The 21,289-nt window shown below is 36.8% G+C and overlaps 1 protein-coding gene across 3 annotated transcripts; it reads left to right on the forward strand.

Annotated features, from left to right (window-relative positions):
• Window positions 1-586: 586 nt before the first annotated feature.
• CFLAR (CASP8 and FADD like apoptosis regulator) lies at window positions 587-18,353 on the forward strand. Of its 3 annotated transcripts, XR_010623061.1 has the most exons (11): window positions 587-727; window positions 5,070-5,501; window positions 6,308-6,413; window positions 7,597-7,732; window positions 7,893-7,990; window positions 9,044-9,095; window positions 9,820-9,869; window positions 10,965-11,043; window positions 15,206-15,713; window positions 16,690-17,070; window positions 18,208-18,353. XR_010623061.1 is itself a non-coding variant. In XM_065750528.1 (10 exons), exons 2-10 carry the CDS (start codon window positions 5,206-5,208, stop codon window positions 16,826-16,828), a joined length of 1,464 nt encoding a protein of 487 aa, XP_065606600.1. In that variant the 5' UTR covers window positions 587-727; window positions 5,070-5,205; the 3' UTR covers window positions 16,829-18,353. The 3 variants fall into 3 exon arrangements, 2 of the variants coding, with proteins under 2 accessions (XP_065606600.1, XP_065606601.1); XM_065750528.1 differs by having other exon boundaries at window positions 16,690-18,353; XM_065750529.1 differs by lacking the exon at window positions 587-727 and adding an exon at window positions 1,603-1,696 and having other exon boundaries at window positions 16,690-18,353.
• The last annotated feature ends 2,936 nt before the right edge of the window (window positions 18,354-21,289 follow it).

Genomic DNA, 21,289 nt, shown 5'->3' on the forward strand with positions numbered 1-21,289 from the left:
TAGTTTAATAGGGCAAAAAGACTGTAAAATACAAAGATACAAACTAAAGTGTTCCTCTATACCTTTTTATGTTGTAAAAAGGTATAGAGGAACACTTTAGTTTGTATCTTTGTATTTTGTTTTTTTTTTGTTTTTGTTTCTTTCTTTCAATTTTCTTTCTTTGAATGGAAATCATCTGTTTTCTCAAGAGTTGACTGTATATGACCATGATTTTACAAAAATATATTAGGCTTATTGGCTGGACTAGCATCAGTAACAATTATGAACCACTGCGAGGTCATTCAGTGTCATAACAGCTAGGCAGCATTTCAGCCTCAGCCCTTCGCTGCTGCCTTCATTCACGATTAGCTTATTTTGCCGATATCGTGGGATATGAAAATACTACACACAGACAACTCCTACAATACATACGAAATAAAGTGTTTATCATAATACAAAGCTTTCCTTAGAATGGAGTCCTACCTGCCGGCCGCGCGGATGGAAAACCACGAAGGCAAATGTTCCCCATCGGAAAAGCGGTGCCGGGCCGCTGCCGCCTGGAGGCGCCCCGCCCTATCATATAAGGCGGCTGCGCCATATCGGGTTTGCGGAGCTCGGTTCCGCCTCCTGGAGAAGATGACTGGAACAGGAGGGCAGTGCTTGCCTCGCCGGGCCTCGCTCCCGAATACCCGGAGTTACCATAAATCCCAAGGGCCGACGAACGTGGCGCGGTAGAGAATAGCGGAGGGTAAGGCAAGTAAGAGCGCTGCCCTCGTGAGCCGCTCCGGGTGTGGGTGCGGAGCTGCCCGTGCTCCCGGGGAGACGGGAAAGCCGACGCTGCCTTCTCCGGCAGGCTTTGTCTTGGAGATTTGGAGGTTCTTAGCGCTTCGTTTTTCCGTGTGTGGTTTGAAGCGAGCAGTTAGAGAGTGGAGTGGAAGCCCGCGTGAACTGCCTGGAGTAAAGCTGATTTTACTTAGTTTATTTCGATGAGGATTTCTGGTCAGCTTGCCGTCTTAAATGGCAGGGAAGTCGCTTGAAGCCTGGCAGAGCAATAAGAGGTGTGCGAGCTCTTTGGGGACTCCCGTTTCGCCTGCTCGTCCTTTCACGGGGCAGTCTGAAAGCTGCTGGGCGTGCTGGGAAGCGTTCACGCTGAACAATGCCCCATCGCACAGATGCGCTGTTGGGGCTTCCGCACGAGCTCATCGCGCAGAGGAAACGGCGCATTTCCCAAATAACTATGCCGCTGATGTTATATCCTGTTTTTGCTGCCGCAGAGATGGTTGTGAAATGTTAAAGAAACAAATGCGGTCAGAAAAGACAAGCTTGCTTAGACCTACTTTAGAGCGTGGAGATTTTCTTCATCTCTTTCTAAAGGCTTCCTTTACGCGAGCACTGAGCACTGTTTGCCTTGCTAATCACACTGATATTTGGGTGTTGCCCAGTACCTGCGTTGCAGTCATGTGAGCAAAGGTTTCATCATGCTGTTAAACATTTAAGAGTGAAACTTCGAACCTTAAGCAGCCTCTGCTTGTTAACGCTGGCAGGGTGTTGTAGCCTTGCATGTCCTTGCATGAGAACTTTGTTATAACTTGCTGCATAAAAAATGTGTCCTTGATTTTTGGGGCCTGTTCTGTGTGGACTGGGCTCAGCATGAAAAAGATCAAAAATAGGAGTATGTTTAAGTTAATTAGCATCAGAGAAGCTGATTAACATACTGGTGGGTATCTGTCTGCTTGTCCCATGTGGAATGGAAATGATCTGTGCTTTAAGAAATAAATATATTTGCTTATACTTTCAGATGTTTATTCTAAAAGAAAAAAAAAAAAAGATCTTTTTAACTTTGTTGACACAGTTACAAGTCAGCCTAGACTTGGGCAAACAGTTGTCAAAAAGTTATTTTCCTGGGCAGTATGTGAGAAATTAACTAATAAAGCTCATCTCAACTTTGTTCAGAGAAGCCTGAAAGTTAATGAAGACCAGAAACTAGTATTCAGGTGCACTTTGATGTTAACCTCCTTGAGGTTTTTCTTTCAGCCATTTTTAGGGGACAGGAGGAGTGACAAGTCCTAGAATTGATGGCTTTATTTCTAGAGATACTGCAGGTATCACAAGTGCCCTTTTTCTGTGAAAATTTGGAGTGATAGTGAACTAAAATAGCCAGACTTACAGAAAATTGCCCCCTCATCAGTTGTTTTCCTATGCTGTGCCTGGGGGTTTCCCAGCTCTTGTAACAGGAAGAAGGAAAACTATTTCTGTGCTCTATGTGTAGGCCAGTGTCTTTCATTTGCTCCACCCCTAATGTGACCTTTCAGTATTGGTGGTGATGTTAGACATCAGCTATTTGAAATGATTAACTGTCTTCCTGCTCCAGAAGCTTTGCATTTAAATATTTACTTAGTTAACACTGTACTGAATGGAAGAATCTTCAGTATTTTGTTATGGCAATATTGGCAAATCACATGTGCACTACAGCATAAAACCTGCTGGGGCAGCTTTACCTCTGATCACTATCAACTTCTGTTTTTCGTGTTGAGAAAATAGACTTGTTTTTTTTCTCACCTCATGTTTTTAGATGCAAAGATAAAAATTCTGTTTCAGATACTGAAGTTCTTCATGTTGCCCTGAGTTATTGCCCACTGAGAACCCTCAGGGAGGGAGTGCTATTAAGTCATACATTTGAGTTCAAGTGCTTTTGAAAATCCTGGCTGAAAGTACCTGGGGGATGCTTTTCGTCTCCCTTCTGGAATGTGTTCTGTCTCACAAAAAGTTTTTGTTTTTCTGTGGGACATCTCCCAAATATTTTATGCTCCTTTAGAAATCAGAAGTTAACAGCAAAAATGTTTTTCCCCTGCTAGAACACTGCACAGAACAGATTACAGATTCATGGGAGTGAATTCCTTGCTTACAAAAGGCCTGAAAATTTTCCCACCATGCCCATCTCTAGTTAAATGAGGCAGATCCTTGAGTGAAACAGCGTGATCAAAAGTGCACTCATTTTGTCTACTCTTTTTTTGTTGGAAACACTATTTCTTTTCAGCTTTTCAGTTCCTAAATGATGTGATGTGAGGCAGAACACTGTGCCTGTCTCTTTTGGCTTCTGAAGATGTGCTGCTTTTTCCTGGTTCTGTGCTGTAGCAGCAATACAGTAATCATGCATTTTCTCCACATGTTTAGAAGTATGTGTTGAATTCACATCATATATGGTACACATAGAATTGACTGTTTTAGAGACTAATAAAGCAAAGGTTATCTTCAGCCTTGTTACTGTCAGCTGCTTTTGAACACTCTGTGCTCCTGAAAATGAGCTCAGGTGGCTTCGATGACATATTGAGTATTGCAAATACATTAGGTCTCATTTGCACAGTGGTATAGAAGTGTAGGAGTATTTAAACTGAGTAATGCTTGGGTCTTCTAATGTGGTAAATTTATGGTATTTACAACAGAAACTTCTGTTTTGCTTCTGAAGGTAGCACCTTGGGGTCATAGCAGCTGCTGGTATTGAAATAACCTAGTGATTTAGACATGTTACCAGAAAGATGAATGCGTTATTTTTTGGGTTTTTTTATTTTTATCTTTTAAATAGTGATGTATTTTTCTGATTATTGTGACCATCACAAAGTGGAGGAAAAATCCACTGCAGTCTTCAACTCCATAGAAAATATGGCTCACTGGGGTAGGTGTAGATAAAAGGAGACTGGCATAGAAATTGGAATTTAATTTGCTCTTTCAGTGAGTAGTAGAACTTAGCCTACGGTTTACTCAGATCTAACTCTTACATGTTCTCTGTGTAAAGTAAGTTTATTGTATGGAATAATTTTTTCATTTAAACAGCTCTGAAATGATAATTAAAAAAAAAAAGGTTTAGACAAGTTTCCCCGTGTCTGCTTAATGCATGGACACAGCATGTGATGTTGAATGTGACTTCAGGGCTGAAACTGGTTTAAAAAAAAAAAGTTACCCTGGTCTTACAGTCTTACTGTGTCTTTGAAGCTCTCTTGGGTTTTGTTTTAGAGAGTGGTTTACACAAATCCATATGCAGTGTAGTAACTGAACTTCTTGTAAGGGCTAAGATTAATCTTCAGATTGCTCACTTCATCTTTCACAGTGTACGTAATGGGGATCAGAGAGGGACAGACAGAATTTCCGTAGTTAGTGGCAACAGAAATTGATCATAGCACCCTAGTTAATTTGTTAATCATGAGGGCTTTTTTCTTTCTAGTTTTGACTTTATATTTCAGTTTTCAGTATGGTAAAACATGAACATCACGTGAAGAAACATGTGGTTTGTGGCTTATCTGTGCATTTAGTTAACCACTTGGCATACTGAAGGTTGGAATTTTTTCTTTGAGTGATTCTTTGACGTTTTTGAGCATGGAGAGTGTGGAGGAGGAACCCTTCAAACCCCGATAACTCAGAGTGGAATCACTTATAAGTAAGACAACATACACATTCCTGAATTTGAAGGTAACTAACATGTAAAAATATTATTATATATTATATATATTAATATTATATATTACATAATCTATATGATATATATTATATACAATATATATCATTAGGTTGTTTTTGTTTTTTTAACTTCAGAGTGCATACCTGATAACAATGTTTCTATATGTGTTTTTTGTTGTTTTCTTCATTGTTTTGACTACAACGTGCGGTTACACTAGGACTTAACTGTCAAAATGCTTCATTTAAGATGTCTTAAGACATTTGGGCAGGAGACTTAGTGTTAAGCTGCTGGAAAGGGATCCAAGCTTTATTCTTCAAATGCGGTGGAAATACTTTTGTATTTCAATAGTTCCTGTAACAGTCTTCTCATCAGTGAGTTGGTGGTTCGTTTCACTTCCTATGGAATTCACAGACTTGTATGAAGGTAATTTTACTTTAAAAGAACTTCCATTTTTTTCTGGTTAGTATGACCTACCAAGTAGTTTTTGTTCTGTAATCAACATCTTGGAGAACCCCTTGAGAACAGGAGGTCCATGTAAACTAAGTTGGCATTTTAGTTATAAGTGAGGTATGACAAATAGGAGAGTTGATTGTGACCTTGTGCGGTAGATTTAGAACCTTTTATTCCTCTTCTACAGAATTACTGACATAAAAATGCATACGGTCATGACTGAACGCCAGAGATGTGCTGTAGAAGATATGGACTTCATGTCATGTTGGCCTCCTGTTTAAAAGAAGGAAGGCTGGCAGTTTTGAAGGGACAGTAAGAAAGTGATGACCAAGTGCCAAGTGCCAGCTGTTCTCATTCACCAGATTGAACAGGAATTGGATACAGAAGAAGATGAGATGATGGTTTTCCTGTGCCGAGACCTTGCTCCTGACTTGGCTACTGCTGACCTTAGACACCTTTTGGTGGCTTTGATTGAGAGGGATAAACTGTCTCTTCTTGGTTTGTCTGAGCTGTTGTACAGAGTTAAGAGGTTTGATTTGCTGAGGAGGATCTTGAAGACTGAGAAGACAGCAGTGGAAGCTAACCTTTCCAGGAACCCCAAACTTGTCCCTGATTACAGGTATCTATTTCAGAAAGCTACTGTATTTTCTTGAAAATGTGTGCTTGTGCACTTTCTGGTTTGTTTAATGTTGAAATTGAAAGGAAAAGCAGAAAATAACATCATATAAGAGTTATAATGAAAAGATTGTGAAGTGTAATTCCTAAAATAAACCTTAGTAACTTCTTGACAGTCAGAGCATTGAAAGTATCGATCTTTAAAAAGTTTATCTAAATTTATGGAAACTGTGATGCTAGTGTAGTGTTATTTTAGCAGATAGAAATGATGCTTTATAACGTGTCACTAATTGGACATACTGCCTTTTCTAGCTTGCTTTGGGCACATAGCTTTATCACAGCTTTTCTCAGGTGACCTGACCCTTACTGCTCTCTACTTTTTAGCTTCAATAAGCTTAATTTAAGTGGATATAGTGATCTTCCCTAAAGGATTTCAGAAATAAATACATACAATCATAAGGAAGATTTTCTTGTGTTGACATCTCACTGAAATAGAAACCCTCTCGCTACTAGGTTAAAAGTCAAAGATGTGTTATATTGTCTTGTATTCTCTCTCTTAATAGATATTGAAATATTAAGGAGACTTCTATTTCTCCAGCAGTCAGTCTGAAATAACACAGGTGCTGGCAAGAAGATGAGTTATTTTGTAACTAGATATTGAAGCAGAGAAGTTCTGTGTATTTGCTGTTTGTTTCTTTTTCCATATTCTTGAGCTGGGAATGTTACGTTGAGACTGGAACGTGGTTAGTAGAACAAGGGTAGAATCTTGTTTAAATCCAGTCATTTAGAAATGTCTTAACTGTATTTCAGGGTACTAATGGTAGAGATTAATGAGAATCTGGAAAAGGAAGAAGTGAGTTCTCTTGTTTTTCTACTCAGAGATTATGCTCCTCGAATTAAAATGGCAAAAGATAAGGTAATACCTTTTTTCATACCTTTTTTCTTGTCTTTTCCTCCAGAGCAAAGAGATTAAAGTTAAAAAGGGGGGTGGCTGGAAGGAGGTTATACCACAATGTATGGTGAGGCAGGAGTAGGTAGAAGTCAAATGTGAAAGGAGAAGTGGCTTATATTTCATTCTTTTGTTGATGTTCTTGGTTTTTTTAATGCGAGAAAAAAAGCTAAAGAAATAGAGGGAATTCTGTTGGCTTTTGTTTTACAGCCAATAAGAGTTTGAGAGTTAAAAGCCAATGCGAGTTTCTGTACTGAATGCGGTTAGCATGAATCTCACAGGCAGAAGACACAAAATAACTTCTCTTCGGTGTTACTGATCTGAATATTCACATCTGTAGGATTTCAAACCACTGATAGTATTAAATGTGTCTTGATGTACAAGATTACATTTTGTTTGTGCTCTTTTGTTTGTGAAATAATAAGGTTTTTTTAATAATGTCATTCTTTGGGTACGTGCATTCTGAATATTTGTTTCAAGTGCCAAAGAGTGAGGATTTGGACAGCTTAACTACTGTGCGCACAGAGCACTGACAGCTTCCTTTCAGTTTTTAATTCTAACCAAAGGAGGGGTTAAATCCTGCAAATTCCCTAAAGCTTTTCTTATCCACTGCATGTGAAGTGACATTCCATGTGGCTGGCATGAGGAAATGTAAGGCTGTTCCTTAAAACCTTCTTTTTTTCATTAAGTCTATCACTTCCTAGTTTTTGTTACTCTATGGTAATGCTAAGAACTCTTTAATATTTTCCAGGTAATCTCAGCATTTTAGCAGTAATGTGCCTAGTTCCTGAAAACACAACCTTTACCACCTGCACATACTGTTTTATGGGTCTATTTTTAGCAATAACAGAACAAATGACTGATATGTATAAAGACATGAGAGAACAGCATGAAGCTGTGTTGATGGAGGTTCAGGCTTTGTGTCAGCGGAAGATTGTTCACTGGAGGGTGGTTGGGCACTGGAACACGTTCCCCAGGGAACAGTGCCAGCTACCAGAGTTCATGAAGCATTTGGGCAATGCTTTCAGAAATGTGGTTTGGATTGGGTTTTTTGTTGTTTTTTTTTTTTGAATGGTCTTGTGTGGAGCCAGAAATTGGACTCAGGAACCGAGGATATTCTGTGGTAACAGTTTTTTTGTTGCTGTTACAGAGTTTTCTACGTCTAGTTATTGAACTGGAGAAACTAAATTTGGTGGCTCCAAATCAACTGGATTTGATAGAAAACTGTTTCCGAAATATTCACAGGATAGACCTGATTAAGAAGATTGAGAAGTATAAGCAAGAAGGTAAAACACTTTTGCACTGCTTAGTTTTGATAGTAAGGATCAGATGCAGTCTTACTAAAGACAGAGTTACAAGTCAGAGTATTTGCACGCTCCAAGGAATTGGTCTTCTCAAACAGGTCCTATATCAGTGTTTTTCTGTGTGTTTCTGTTTGATTTTTAGCTTTTACGTCCTCCACTCGTTCTCATCCTGTGTATGTAAATGCCCTTCAGGCATCTCTCCCTAATCTCAGTCTGATTGATCCCCCTTACAATTCAGGGGTAAGTATACAATAACTCAGACAGGTCCTTTATATCTAAATTTTAGTAGAAATTAAAATAGGATTCATCTGTGCAAAGCCTAAGGAATGAGAAATTGCTAGTAACAAGAATACTGTTTGGGTTATATCTATGGTTTCTGTTATGTACTGTGTCTAGGACCTGACAGAAATTTTCTGACAGTAAAGTCTCTTTTCATTTTCAGTAGCTTTTGTGATTTTTATATTTTTTTATTCTTTTCCTATTAATTAAGAATACAAAATCTGTATCTTAAAAGCTTTTTCTACTACTTTGGGGAGTGACAGATTTTGTTTTGAGTGTTCTTTGCAAAACAGTGTTCTTAGTACTTTGCAAAATCCAGGGCAAGTAGAGTTTAAATTTTAGAAGCAGAAGGTTATGGCATGCTTTTTAGTTTTTTCAGCTAATCTGATTTTTAACAAGTCTCTTGATATGTCACAAGTCACCCACTCATTTGTGTCCAGTCAAATCCTACTGTGTACAGTGTTGTTTATGTTTGAGTTAGGTCTGCTTTTGTAATAATATTGACCTTTCTTGAAGTCTTCAGTCTTGCACAGAAATGTTTTCTGATATGTATTTAATAAATATGTATCAAGCTTACGTACAAAACACCACTGATCCAATTTGGTCTAACAAACAAAGCAACAGCTTTGTTACCTGAACCACTAATGGGAAGAATTTGCACTGACATTCCATGTTGTGATAATATTTTAATTTCCTTTTGAATTTTATGAAAGTTTCTATTTACTGCTAAATAAGTAACAAAACTTATGTCTTTAGAGGGACTCCTATTAGTTTTGCTACCATATGAAATAACCTTTCCTTTGCTGTTCTTGGGGAACCAATAATTTTTTGAGGGGGAAATAATTTTTCTTTTTTTTTTTTTTAATTATTGCTTTAAAATTTTAAGTAGTAGATAGGATTGAATACAAAAGATGTAATCATTCTGTTTAGGAAAAGAAATATTATCACATGGTATTTCAAAAGGCGTGATTGCTAGTTTTGAAAGAGAAAGGGAAAATAGACTTTTCTTTTTAGTTTCAGAATGTGAACAAAGAAAAATCACAAAATGGAGAAGTCTTCTTTCAAGGTAAGAGTATTGTATCTAATCTCTGTTATCTAATGAATTTCTTTTTTTTTTTTTGATGGCTGTTTATGGCTAAGCCAGTTAATGTCACCACGAGCAGAGAGTATTGGTAACTCTGAAAACTGAGCCATGTCTTATTATTTGTTTTGCTTATATTGCCAGATCTTAAAACTTTCTTGGAATTGCTGGTGCCTTCCAGTTGGACAACTTTTAAATGGAATAAATATTAATAGAATTGTGGAAGAGGTTAACTAGCCAGCTCTGGAGGCAGCACAATGCATCTGTTCCCAATAGGACTTGAATAGGATGGTTTTGTAACGGTTTAATTGTGGGCTCTCCACCAGGCCAACCTGGAAGTTGTCCAACCAGTATCAGATTCTCACCATATGTGTATTCTTTTTTGAGAACTCAAAGTAACCCGCAAATATGATGGATTTAAAGAGACTAGTTGACTGAATTCTCTCAGAGTAAGGGAGAGATTGTTTTTATTGCTAATTGTTGTGTTGACTTCTTTTTCTAGTTGTAAATAACAGAGTACAATCAAAATAAAATTTTAGTGTGAACATTTTTGTTGGTTTTCAACCTAACTAGCATACATAGGAACTAGGAGGTCTAGGTGAGAGAGAACTTGACCAAAGCATAAAGATTCCTTTTTAACCAATTTGTGTTCAAAGAAATAGCACCAATACCTACACACTGAAATTACTTATGTATGTTTTAAACACAGAAGAACCAGTCCATGTGTCCATTCAAGAATCAGGAGCAGCATCACATAAGGTAAGTGCTTGAGCATTTATGATGCATATATGTATGCATATAAGTTTGTTAGTTTGTTTTTTAAGTAGCTATTTGCCTTAGTTTTCCTTAGGTTTTGTTGTAATGTTGCCTTTAACTGCATACAGTCAGAACTTTATGTATATTCATAGCTTCATTGGCAAGAAATAGATTCTGTGAATTGCTTTAGCAGAATGCATTTTTCATGTAAAATATTTGCTGCTAGTATGCAAGCAGTAGTGTGCAAAAAGCACGTATGTATGATGTGCACATATGAGCAGAGGCTAAGTAAAAACCTGTTGAAAATCAAATCTCTTGCATCTTTGTTAGAAGTGACAGGGCTTTGTGTGCAGTAAGCTTTGTTCTTTAATTCTTTTTGATCCTTCTTACTCTCCAGACAGGAGAAATGCTAATACATAAACCAAGTGTATTAGTAGTATGGATCAACTGCTGTGTTGTTTTCTAAATGTGTTATATGTAAGGATCAGGGAATTACCCGTAGCAAATTGATTGTTAGATCTTTAAAGGGGAGGAGGATCATGCAGAGTCACTGCAGATTATTGAATGAAGAAGCTTTGCACTGGTATACTAAATAAGGAAATAGTGTTGGCTTGATAAGCAGTGTCTACTGCATCCCTGTAAATCACAAAAGTTATCTACAGATGTTATGTTGACAGTGTGAAACTCAAAAGTTCCCGACATCATAGTAGTAGTAACACTTCAGGAAAATAATGTAGAAGTACTACAGAAGGATCATTTGGCTCATTGGTCAGGTCTTTAAAAAGCCTCTCTACGTAGTCTCCACTCCCAAACTTCCTTCTCTCATTCCTGGTCCATTCTTAGTTTATGGATTGTTAATGTAGTAAGAGAATAACAGAAGATGAAAGTTAAGGCCATACAAGTAATGGGGAAAAAAAATCATGAGTCTATTTCTCCTGAAGTTTTGTTGCATAGGTAAAACATAATGAATTCCATTTGATATGCTTCTATTAGCTACTCTATGAAAAAGCAGCAGAATATGATAGGTCTGAACAAAAGAATCAAGTGTATAAGCTAAGAGAATGACATAATTAGGCATTCATCTTTTGCTTTCTTCAGGTGTTGAATGATCGGTACAGAATGCAAAGTCGGCCTTTAGGAGTATGCTTGATTATAGACTGTATTGGTAATGACACGGGTAAGTCTCTGGAAGTTGAAGTACCTTGTCTTGTTATTCTCAGATAATGAGAACATAAAGAATATAATGTGTATTTTCCAACAAAACTAGAGTCATGTTGGCTTGTCTATCAATTACAGTTGATCATCTAAACAATAGAGTTGGGAGGCCCAACCTCAGACTGAGTGAAAATACTTAAAAAGGATGGGGGGGCTGATGTCAGGGGGAAGGAAATTACATCCAGAGAGACCAATAGAGTGCTAATGCTACAGCCATACAGCAGGTTATTGGCAGAGATGGTAAAGATGTCTGCCACCATACCATAAAAGTAAAACTGTTGCAGACTGGAAGTGTAATAATATTGGACACCACAGATTTTGAATGTCTGAAAGCAAACGGATAGCTTGCTTAAAAAAAAACCCACCTAGTCCAAGTTGCATGTCGTGCAGTTTAACTGAAACTCATAATATAAGAAAAAATACTTTATATCTAGAATTCAAAGTAATCAGTACTGTGGTTAAAATGTGGGTTTTTTTTCTGATCTTCTTAGCAAAAATAAGAATCCAGAAATAAGGTCTTTACATAAGCAAAAAAACCAAACCCACAAAAAACAACCCACCCTTCCCACCACCCAAAAAAAAAAGTCATTGGAACACTTGAGGCTAAAATTAAAATAGAATGCTTGTAGCCAAGCATTAGGCTAGGAGATGTAGGAGATCAGTGAGATCTCTTTCTTTCTTTCTTGTAAAGACCATTACCAGGCAGCTCAACTATAATTACTGCTGCAGTTAGTAAAGAGAATGGGTGCAGTACACAGACAAAGAAGTCATGCTGTTTGCTTGATAATATTTTAGGTAAATGATATAATACTGTTTATTTTGCCAGTTAGATTCAAGAAACTAAAGACTAATTCAGGATCCTGCCACATGTGGGCCAAGGACAAGGGAAAACACCGAACTCACTTACATGCAATTGGAAAACATCCTTTGGAATCTGTTTTTCTGCCTATCCCTGCAAGTTGATGAATGACCTTTGTAGCAAAATTAATTTTTTTTTAAAGCCCGCAAGAATGCAGTTATTGTGCATCGAAACTAAGCTGTTCAATCTAATGTACTTAATTCCTACTCTCAAAAAGCATTATGCCAACCATGCCCAAGAAAACAAAGCCTGCCAATAAGTGAAGGACAGGATCAGGGCAAGGGCTTTTGAGACTTTAATTAACAAATAAGTCAGTTTTTCTCTGTGAGAAGGCCTACTTCTTCATTTCTCCTTTCTTCTCACTTTTACGGTAGCTTTAGTTAACGAACAAACTTTTTGATGCAAGGAACTTCTTCATCTGGAAGACAGCAAACTATAGTTCGGTCCAATTCCAAAATAATTACTTAAGAGTTCTGTTTCTTTAAAGCAAATGCAAAAAGAATTGTTTGAGAAATGTCAGTATAGGGAGCTGAAAAAAACATGAGGTTTAAAAACGGTCTTGTTTACAAAGGTACCTCTTTAGATTTCTTTGTAATAGAATGTGAGCTTGCTGACCTTAGTAGAACATTCCTGTTTAATAACTATAGCAGGCCTGAGTTCTTTAAATGAAGCAGTAACTATAAAGGCAGAGAGGACACATGCTTCAGAAAACAGGCAGTAAAGAAGGAGCTACTACATCTGTTTGCAATCAGAGGTTCATAAATTTAGGTCTACTCTTCATTTGAAGGCACAGATCTTTTTCTATTGGCAGTGTAGACCCCTTGATATGGTAATTGCAATGAAATAAAAATATATGCACAAATCTTAAAACGTGCTGTTCTCATGCTCACCTGAGCACTTCAGTATTTGCACAAGAACTGCAAGTATGAGCATGAATAAGAGAACCCTGCTTATTTGAAAGGACAAAAATGGATTATGTATTCAGCACATTTACCTGCAAATCAAGGGTGATCTTCTGCTGTTGTGCCAAAATTACCCAAAATTATCTCACTAAAACATAAAAACACTAAGAAAGCCTTAGTGTTCCTCTGCCTCTATACATCAGTATAGCACACAGAAGGAATTAAACCATGTTTCTCTCTCAGATTTTAAAATTTACTGGCATTAAAATGAGCAATTTAACATGATAGAAAGCAAGATTTGCACTGATGTAGATTACTGTTGAGGTGCAGAGCATATGACATTTTTTTTCAAGGAAAGTTTTAGAAGTGTGTTGACTACTTGAGTGTTCTCATGTCACACTACTTCTGAAGTCTGAAAATACCAAAGGGAGAGAGAAAGACAATGAAGAAGTTAGGAATTTTATCTGTGGCATGCATTGGAGTCTGCAGATATCCCAAGATTTAATATGAGGAAGCTGAATCAGTGTTAAATGCTATAAGATCAAATATCACAAGGATTAAAAATGTTCAGTACAAACAATGTGAATTCATCAGATGCTGATAAAGTTTAAAAAAAAAATTCCTGTTGTTTTTCAAGCAGTCATTGGCTGCTCTTGACTTTTTCATTTACATTTGGAAGTCAGGTTTTAAATTTCTGTTGCAAACAGAGAGAGAGAAGGGTAATTTTTTTACGTAAAGAGGAAAACTCCTGAGAAGTCAGTGGTGGTTTGCTGAGGAATTATTGCTGATCTAGGGCTGTTGCATGTAATTTCCTGGTTTATCTCTTGGTTTCCTCCAAGTGAAACTGCAGTATCTCAAACTTGCCATTTATAATTTGATTCATTTTTAAGCAGTAGTATCAGCTCTGACACTTAGTGTGTGTAGGATCTAAGGTGCTACCAAGTTTTGTATCTTTGGTTGTTTATGCTCGTGCTAGTAAGATAAAGAAATGACAAGAGCACTCTACTTGCTGTAACTGTCATTTTGTGTATGCACTACTGCCCTCTAATGGATGAAGTGCTTCATGAAGTCTGTAACTACTGAATGGTACTGAATTACTCCTGGGTAAAAATATCTTCTGAATTGATCATATCTTCCACCTTAATTTTCAGAGCACGTTTTATTGTCTAAAATAAAGGAACTTTCCTTTGTAATTAAAAACAAGTCTATAATGCTTTTGAAATTTTGTACAGAATTAAACTAAGTGGACTGGAACAAAACGCTATATGTAGTTCCTCACTATAGTGCAGAATATATTTTGTTGATTAAATTTATTAAATGTTTTCTATTTTCACTATGTGCTTTTTGAGGGGAACAGTGTGCTAGTGCAACTCCTGCTTTGCTGCTGGTTACCACTGAAATTAGCTTTTTCTAATTAGCCTTTGCTAATTAGCGGCTGTTAAACTTCTGAAGTCAAGTGACAACCTAACTTCTTGGGACTGTAAGGCATTTTATGTTATAGTGGTAATTGTTATATCCCATCATAGTTGTCAGAAACTGCATGTGGGAGATGTATATACGACTTTGATGCTACAATTATAATTTGTAGTAATAATAATCTGGTTCTCTAAATGCTTAAATGCATTTGTATTTAACCAACATAGATCTGGTTTCACTCCTTTATTAACAAACATCTAAGGCAGATTTTCAGAACATAGCATGCTTTCCTGCAGCAAAATTTAACACAGTTAAAACAGATATATACAGGATGTCTGCAGTTTTAAATTTTAGGATATTGTTTAGCATTTTCTTTCCAAAAATGCCATTTTGTTGTCAGGGTTGTTACAGTTCTCCATCATCACTGTTAAGACTATTTTACACAATGAAAAGCATAAATGACTGCAGTAGGTTCATTTTTGACTGGTGAAAGCAAGTCTCTGTTGAATTATGTATTTCTCTAACAAATGTTCAAAGTAATTTGGAGAAGTTCAGTAGTTGAAACAGACTCCACTGCTATCCAGCATGTTCCTTTTCATATCAAGAATCTTCTGTGTGAAGCATTTTCTAATGTCCTCTTGCCTGATATTTTAAGTCCTAGAAACCTGGGATACTGGCTCTAAATAAAGTACGCTGAAGTCTGTTGAATTAGGAAAAAAATAACACTACAAAATAATGCCTTTGTCAGGAAGTGCATAAATCATATTAAAAGACAATAACTATACAGGATTTGTCATGTACTGTGTGATCAACACTGAGTACTCTTGATTGTTTTTTAATTACTGTGATGAAATAAAGATTTCCTATTTCTAGTAATGAAATACTATAAATTCTGCAATCCTTAAAAATAGTTTAGACTGAGGCAATTTCAATCTTTCTTTTTTCAGATGTGTTGGAAGAGACCTTCAGAGGCTTAGACTATGATGTTCATTGTCACAAGTACTTAAGTATGACCACCATGAATGAAACATTGCTTGATGTTGCAAGATTGCAGAAGCACAGGAGTTGTGACAGCTTCGTTTGCATATTGGTCAGCCGTGGAAATGCTCAGAGCATCTTCTGTACAGACCCTGCCTTTACTGGATTCCCTTTGGAGCAAATAAAGAAATACTTTATGGCAGACTCATGTCCTGAGCTCCGAGGAAAACCAAAGCTCTTTTTTATTCAGAGCTACATTGTGCCAGAAGATGAGCAAGAATGTACTAGTCTGGAAGTAGATGGAAATAAGAAAATGATCTCTAATGCAAAAATCCCCTTGAAAGACACTATTCCCCAAGTAGCAGATGTTTTTTGGAGTCAGTGCAAGGTAGATGTGTCTGTGCTAGAAAAATCTCCGAGATCGTCCTCGTATTATCTGTGTTGTCTGGCTGAGCTTCTCCGTGATCCTCATAAAAGGTGAATAAAAATCAGAAGAAAAGAACCGTTTTTTTCCTAGGACAGCCTACAGTCTCAGAGAAAGAGTTCTGTTCAGTTTCATCCTTTCTGGTCCTGAAAAATACCTTCATACTATGTCATAAGTTAAAGAACAAGTGTATGTGTTCCTGAAACCAATGTCACAGGAAGGTTGTCTAGAATGAGTTAAGCTTCAGATTTAGAGGATAAAATAAGTGTTATGGCACTGGGATTTGTAGAGTAAAAAGGGAAGAACCTGGGTGTAATGTATTTCAGTGCTATAGTGTTGAGGGGCTTTGATTCAATCCTTTGAAGGCAGGATTTGAAATAGCTCTTCTCAGCTTATGAGGTGCACTCCTGGCTTCCTGTCAAATTGAAGATTGCCTCTTAAATTATTAAGAATGTCCTTGCTTGCAAATAAAATGCCTGTGTCTGAGTTTCCTCAAGAAATAAGGCAGTTGAGAGGGGAGGATTTTGTTCTTCATTTAGGTATAATTTACCCACACTTCAGGAAGCCACAAGTCTTTCCAATTTATAATCTTGAATTAAAACTATCAAAGACATTAGTCTATCCAGTGAGATTATCAAAAGAGATTTGAGCAAAAATCAAATATGCTTGGATATATAAATTTACCAACAAAGATTTTCATTGTACAGATGCTATACCAGAGCTAGCAACCATTTTTCAGTGTTGTTGTGGGTTAATATTTAGTACTTCTCACAAACCCTGAAATCTTGTACGGAAAGCATAGGTCATCATTCTGTTAAAATCAATATTACAAGTGTCACTTGGGGTGTAATGAATTTATCTACAGAATGCATATTCATCTTTGGGTTTTAAAGGCATAACTTCTGCAAAAAAAGGCTGAATTCTTAAAATTTCTCCTCACTGAACCTTTAGTTATCTTCCATCTTGTGGATTGTTAAGCAGTGTCTTGTTTCTTTGTCTAACAGAAAGCTTTTACTTCTGTTGCTGCAGGAAGCTATCCATATTAGATATCCATACGGAACTGAACAGAAAAGTCTATGAATGGAACAAGACAACTGACTCAAGCCAGCAATACTCACTTCTGCTCCAGCACACACTGAGGAAAAAGCTTTTCCTTTCTCCCAGTTAACTGCTTTTGGAAAGGACACATCTAGAGTAGCTGATGAGGAACACTTCCTCTAACTCAGTTTCAACCACTTTTACTTTAGACGTTATTACTGCACGTATACCTATTGTTTCCAAACCAAGGTATATAGAGGCATTTTAAGGTGTTTAGGCACTATAGACTTTTTAATATTAAAGACTGAAGGCCTGGATGGTAAACAGCAGCTGTATGGAGTGGCAAACAGATCTTACAAGCAAGTGCAACAGGTAAACAGTGTGGAAAGAGATCTAAACTGTTGGATTTTCCAGGGTTTTGTGTTTTTGTTGTTTGGTTGTTTGTATTTTAATGTTCTTGATGTCAGATCTAGGGTTTTCTTTTGTTGCTTAAAACAAAGACAGGACAATGCAAACTAATGAAATTCACTGGGTATTTTCTCAGCACATCAGGAGATGACTCCTCAGCATTCCTCCATAGACTTAAGCAAAACAGAATAAGAGAGGGATGATATTTTTAAGTAATTTTGATTCCATCTGTGTGGTGTATTAGAAGTTCTGATTCACCCAGAACCCTTTATTGTCAGTACTATCCATGATACACAAGGACTGTATGCTAATAAATTGGACAGCCTGATATGTTTTGTGCTTCACTGATGCAAAAACAGCTCTATGCGTGGTAGGGCTTTGTGGTAGTCTGTGCAGTTTAAAAAAAAAGTATTTTGGCAGGTGTTCCAGGGATGCTGAAACACAATTCACTGTGTAGTGTCAGGCAGAGTTGTAAAAGTACACTGTTTAACAGGTTTGAACCAAAATGTAGCGACCGCTGCTTCTTAAGACCAAATAAAATTATTCCAGCATGTTCCCACACACACCTCTTTTGCTTATGGAAAAAGGTTTATCATTCTATTAACTGTTTTTCAGTTTTGTTTTTTTCCAAGTTGCTCTAATCCCTCAAGAAAAGGCAGTGGTGAAAGCTGTAGCTTTTTTATTTTTTCCTTCAACAGAGCACAAGCCTAATATAAAAAGTTCAGCTGACCTGCTTGTTATATAACATTATAACCTGAACGACTTATATTGAAATTTATTGATGAGTTTATAGCATGCTCTTCCCTCCTTACATAGACTACTTGCAAACTTTTAATAATACTATAGTCTGACCAGGAAAAAATGCTTTTTTTTATTCCTCAACATTATCTTGTACTTCCAGATGTTAGGTTGACATTGTTTTTTATAATCCCGTGTTTTGTTTTTTCTTTTAAAACAAGCTTCTTATATATTAATCCAGATGAAAAGCAAATGAGTTTTTCAAGTAGCTTCTATAATTGAAAGTGAAGTCACACGTATCTAGCATAGTAGATATCTAACTCCATTAAGCTCACTGAAGTCCTTCCTTGTTATGTGGTATAGGTCCAGTTTCTTCCTGGCTTAAGAGGTTCCTAAACTGCTGATTGAGGAGAATCCACTGAACAGGTTTTACCTTACAGTCTTTCTTTAGCAATGTATATAAGATGTTAAGATCACAATATGTATTTATTTATATTAATACTCAATTTTGTATAATATATGAGACATTTTGTATCGTTACAGTGAAATCTTCAGTTGTTATATCTTTTTAATTTTGCAAACTTTATAAATTTGTTTTTTGCATTCTTTTTTTGTTGATTGTAGAGAGTGAAATACATGATTGTGATGAAAAATATTTGCACAAATGAGAAAAATATTTTGCGTTATTACAGACCTATGTATAACATACTTTTATCTTTCCACTTAATAAGGTAGTTTCTCTTTAAAGAAAAGTATATGAGAACTTTTTAATAGCTTTGAATTGGAAAATGTAACTCCTAACTGTATCTTAAATTAGAGCGTTGTGTAAATACATTATCTGTGTTACTGCAATTTTGTGTAGGTCCAGGTATAAGAAGAAAAGTGATGGTTATCTTTTTCAAAGTCCACACAGTCTCTAAAAACTTGTTCACCATAAGAGTTAAATGTGGAAAATACTAAATTCAGTTTCATTATGTATAGGTCTGGAAATATAAATGCATTTATAGTTTGAGGGGGATGATCAATTCTTCCTTTCAGATTCTACTTTATAAGAAAGGGCCTCTTAAACTGACTCTTTTCATACACTAATTCCGTACTGCTTCTGTCTTTAATGGTAGCTTATGTCTTAGAATTATGTTCTGTGTATTCCATGCACAAAAGTAGAAAACTTTAGAGCTTTGCATCAACAGAAGGGTCTATATTGTATGTGATGGTTAATAAAAATAGCCTTCACTTTTAATTCTGAATATTTAATGACTGACTGGCTTGTAATAAATTACATAAGTGTGATTTTGAAATTCTACCTTGCTGATGTTCCTTCCATAGGGTGAGAGAAGGATTATAAAATGACAAATTTGCAGTCTTACTAGTTCCTATTGTGACTGGTAAATGAAGCAAATGGCGTGGGGGAAAAAAAATATAGACTCTTCTGTGGCTGTGGAAATCAGGTTTGAGTCATAGTTGTCATATACAAGTATGTGATATTAATAAATGTTATTTCCTTCACAAATTAACTTTATTATTCTCCCATTTTCCTTACTGGCTTTTACATGTGATGAGTACTTCTGCTGCCTTATAGACAGCAAATGCAGGGAGAATGGAACCAAGAGGAGGCAGAGGGATGAGGGAAAGGAATCCTGGATATTCAAACAGAAACGAAAAGGAGAGCAGTAGGGAGAACCAAGAGAAGAACAGGCAGGAAAAAGAAGATGTGTAGGAGATGTACAGCATCAATACTGGAAGGAGAAAAGAGGAGAAGTAGAGAGGTAGTAAAAATAACAGTGAATATTATTAAAAGATTGGAAAACTTTTTTCTTTTTTTTGAGTGATGCTAAGTCCAACTATTTAGTAAAATATTAGCAATAGGACATATTCTGTTTCTGAGGGGTTTGTGACAATATGGGTTTGTGTTGAAGGCTGAAGTGTATTCTCTGCTCTAGTGTAGTCTATATTCTCTTTCTTAGGAAATAAAGGAAGAAGCGCTGTTTTGAAAACCATGGAGACACCTGTAAATAACTCTTGTAGTAAAGAAATGTAAGGAGTTGCTTTGTGTTTGGCTGTTTAGATCAGAATTGATCACAGTCCCCTAAAGACCAAGGCATTTTGGGGACATGACATATATTGTCCAGCATTCCTGAGTGTCATATACTGGGTTTCTACCCTGAAGTCTTGACCCTCAGTAGATTCTTAACCCACAATAGTACTCATTCTGTAATCATTCTTTTATGCAGCATTTATTGCCTTAACCTCTCATTCAAGAGTCAGAGTGAATAACTGACTTTGGGCCCTGTGAAAAGTGAAAACTAACAATGAAATCAGTATATACTAAAGTGAAGAAATTTTGCAATGGCAGAAGTTGTCTGTCACCTCTCCATATGTTTGTGCCCCTCCAGATATGCAGAAGGGACTTTTTGTTCTTGCTGTGTTGTTCATCTAAAATTTGAGCCTTGAAACTGGATGGATGCTGAGCATCAGTGGCATCAAACCAGATGGTCTAACTGACTTTTATTCAGCAGCTAAAAGAATAGAGGGAGAACAATTCTGGATCCATCATAACTGTGTTAGCATAGGAAGACAAAGTGTCAGGTACCCGTGGGGTTTAATGGGCTGCAAGAATGTCTACTTTTCTGAACCTGCTGCTGAACAAGGATAAGCAAGCCGTACCTCCTCTGCTTCTGCATTGTTCCTGCTCAGAGCAAGGCTGTTGGACTCATGGCTCCATGGCATAGTTTCAGTTCTGCTTTCTGAGAGCTGAAAAAGAAATGTAGTGTACTTCTGTACATGCTGTATATGTAGAATGGGGAAAAGAATTGTCAAATATAGATGATGCTCAAATTGGCTCAGAAGATGTAACCCTGAAGCAGGAGATTCTTTGGTGTTTTGCTCAGTCTTGAGTAGCATGATTGTGAGCTGTAAATCCAGCTTACTTTATACTACTACATATTTGAGCCCTGAATTATAATGAATGCCAACTTATGATTCAGAAACAGTTACAATGAAGAGGTACTTTATAGTGCTCACAGTTTGAGGATGCAGTACTCCGTCTGGATACCCCTTCAACTCTGTAAGAAGTAACAGTGACTCCCATTACATACATTTGAGTCAGAGAATCTTTATATGACGCTTCCTGATAATTTTTTTGTCACATCTACATCTGACATGCAGCATGATGTTGCTGAGAAGCTGCAACTGTGGAGGATGCTGTGCAGTCTGTCTGCTATGTACATGATTATTTTCCAAATAAACTCTGTCTTCTGTACCAAGTTATTTGACAGCTTGCCTGTAGCTATTTTTGGAGAACGTTTTCTCAGTTTGTGTGTTAGTCAAAAGGAAGTTGAAAATATTCCTGGATGTTTTCAGGATTGTGCCTCTTTCTGCATGTTGTATTTTTTCATTTACGTTACTCTGAGAGCGTATTTTCAGTGTTTAATTTATATAAAGAATG

The sequence above is a fragment of the Cyrtonyx montezumae genome, unplaced genomic scaffold, assembly GCF_038088225.1.
Source record: "Cyrtonyx montezumae isolate F1298 unplaced genomic scaffold, pur_monq_1.0 scaffold_7, whole genome shotgun sequence".
In the NCBI taxonomy this organism is placed as follows: domain Eukaryota; kingdom Metazoa; phylum Chordata; class Aves; order Galliformes; family Odontophoridae; genus Cyrtonyx; species Cyrtonyx montezumae.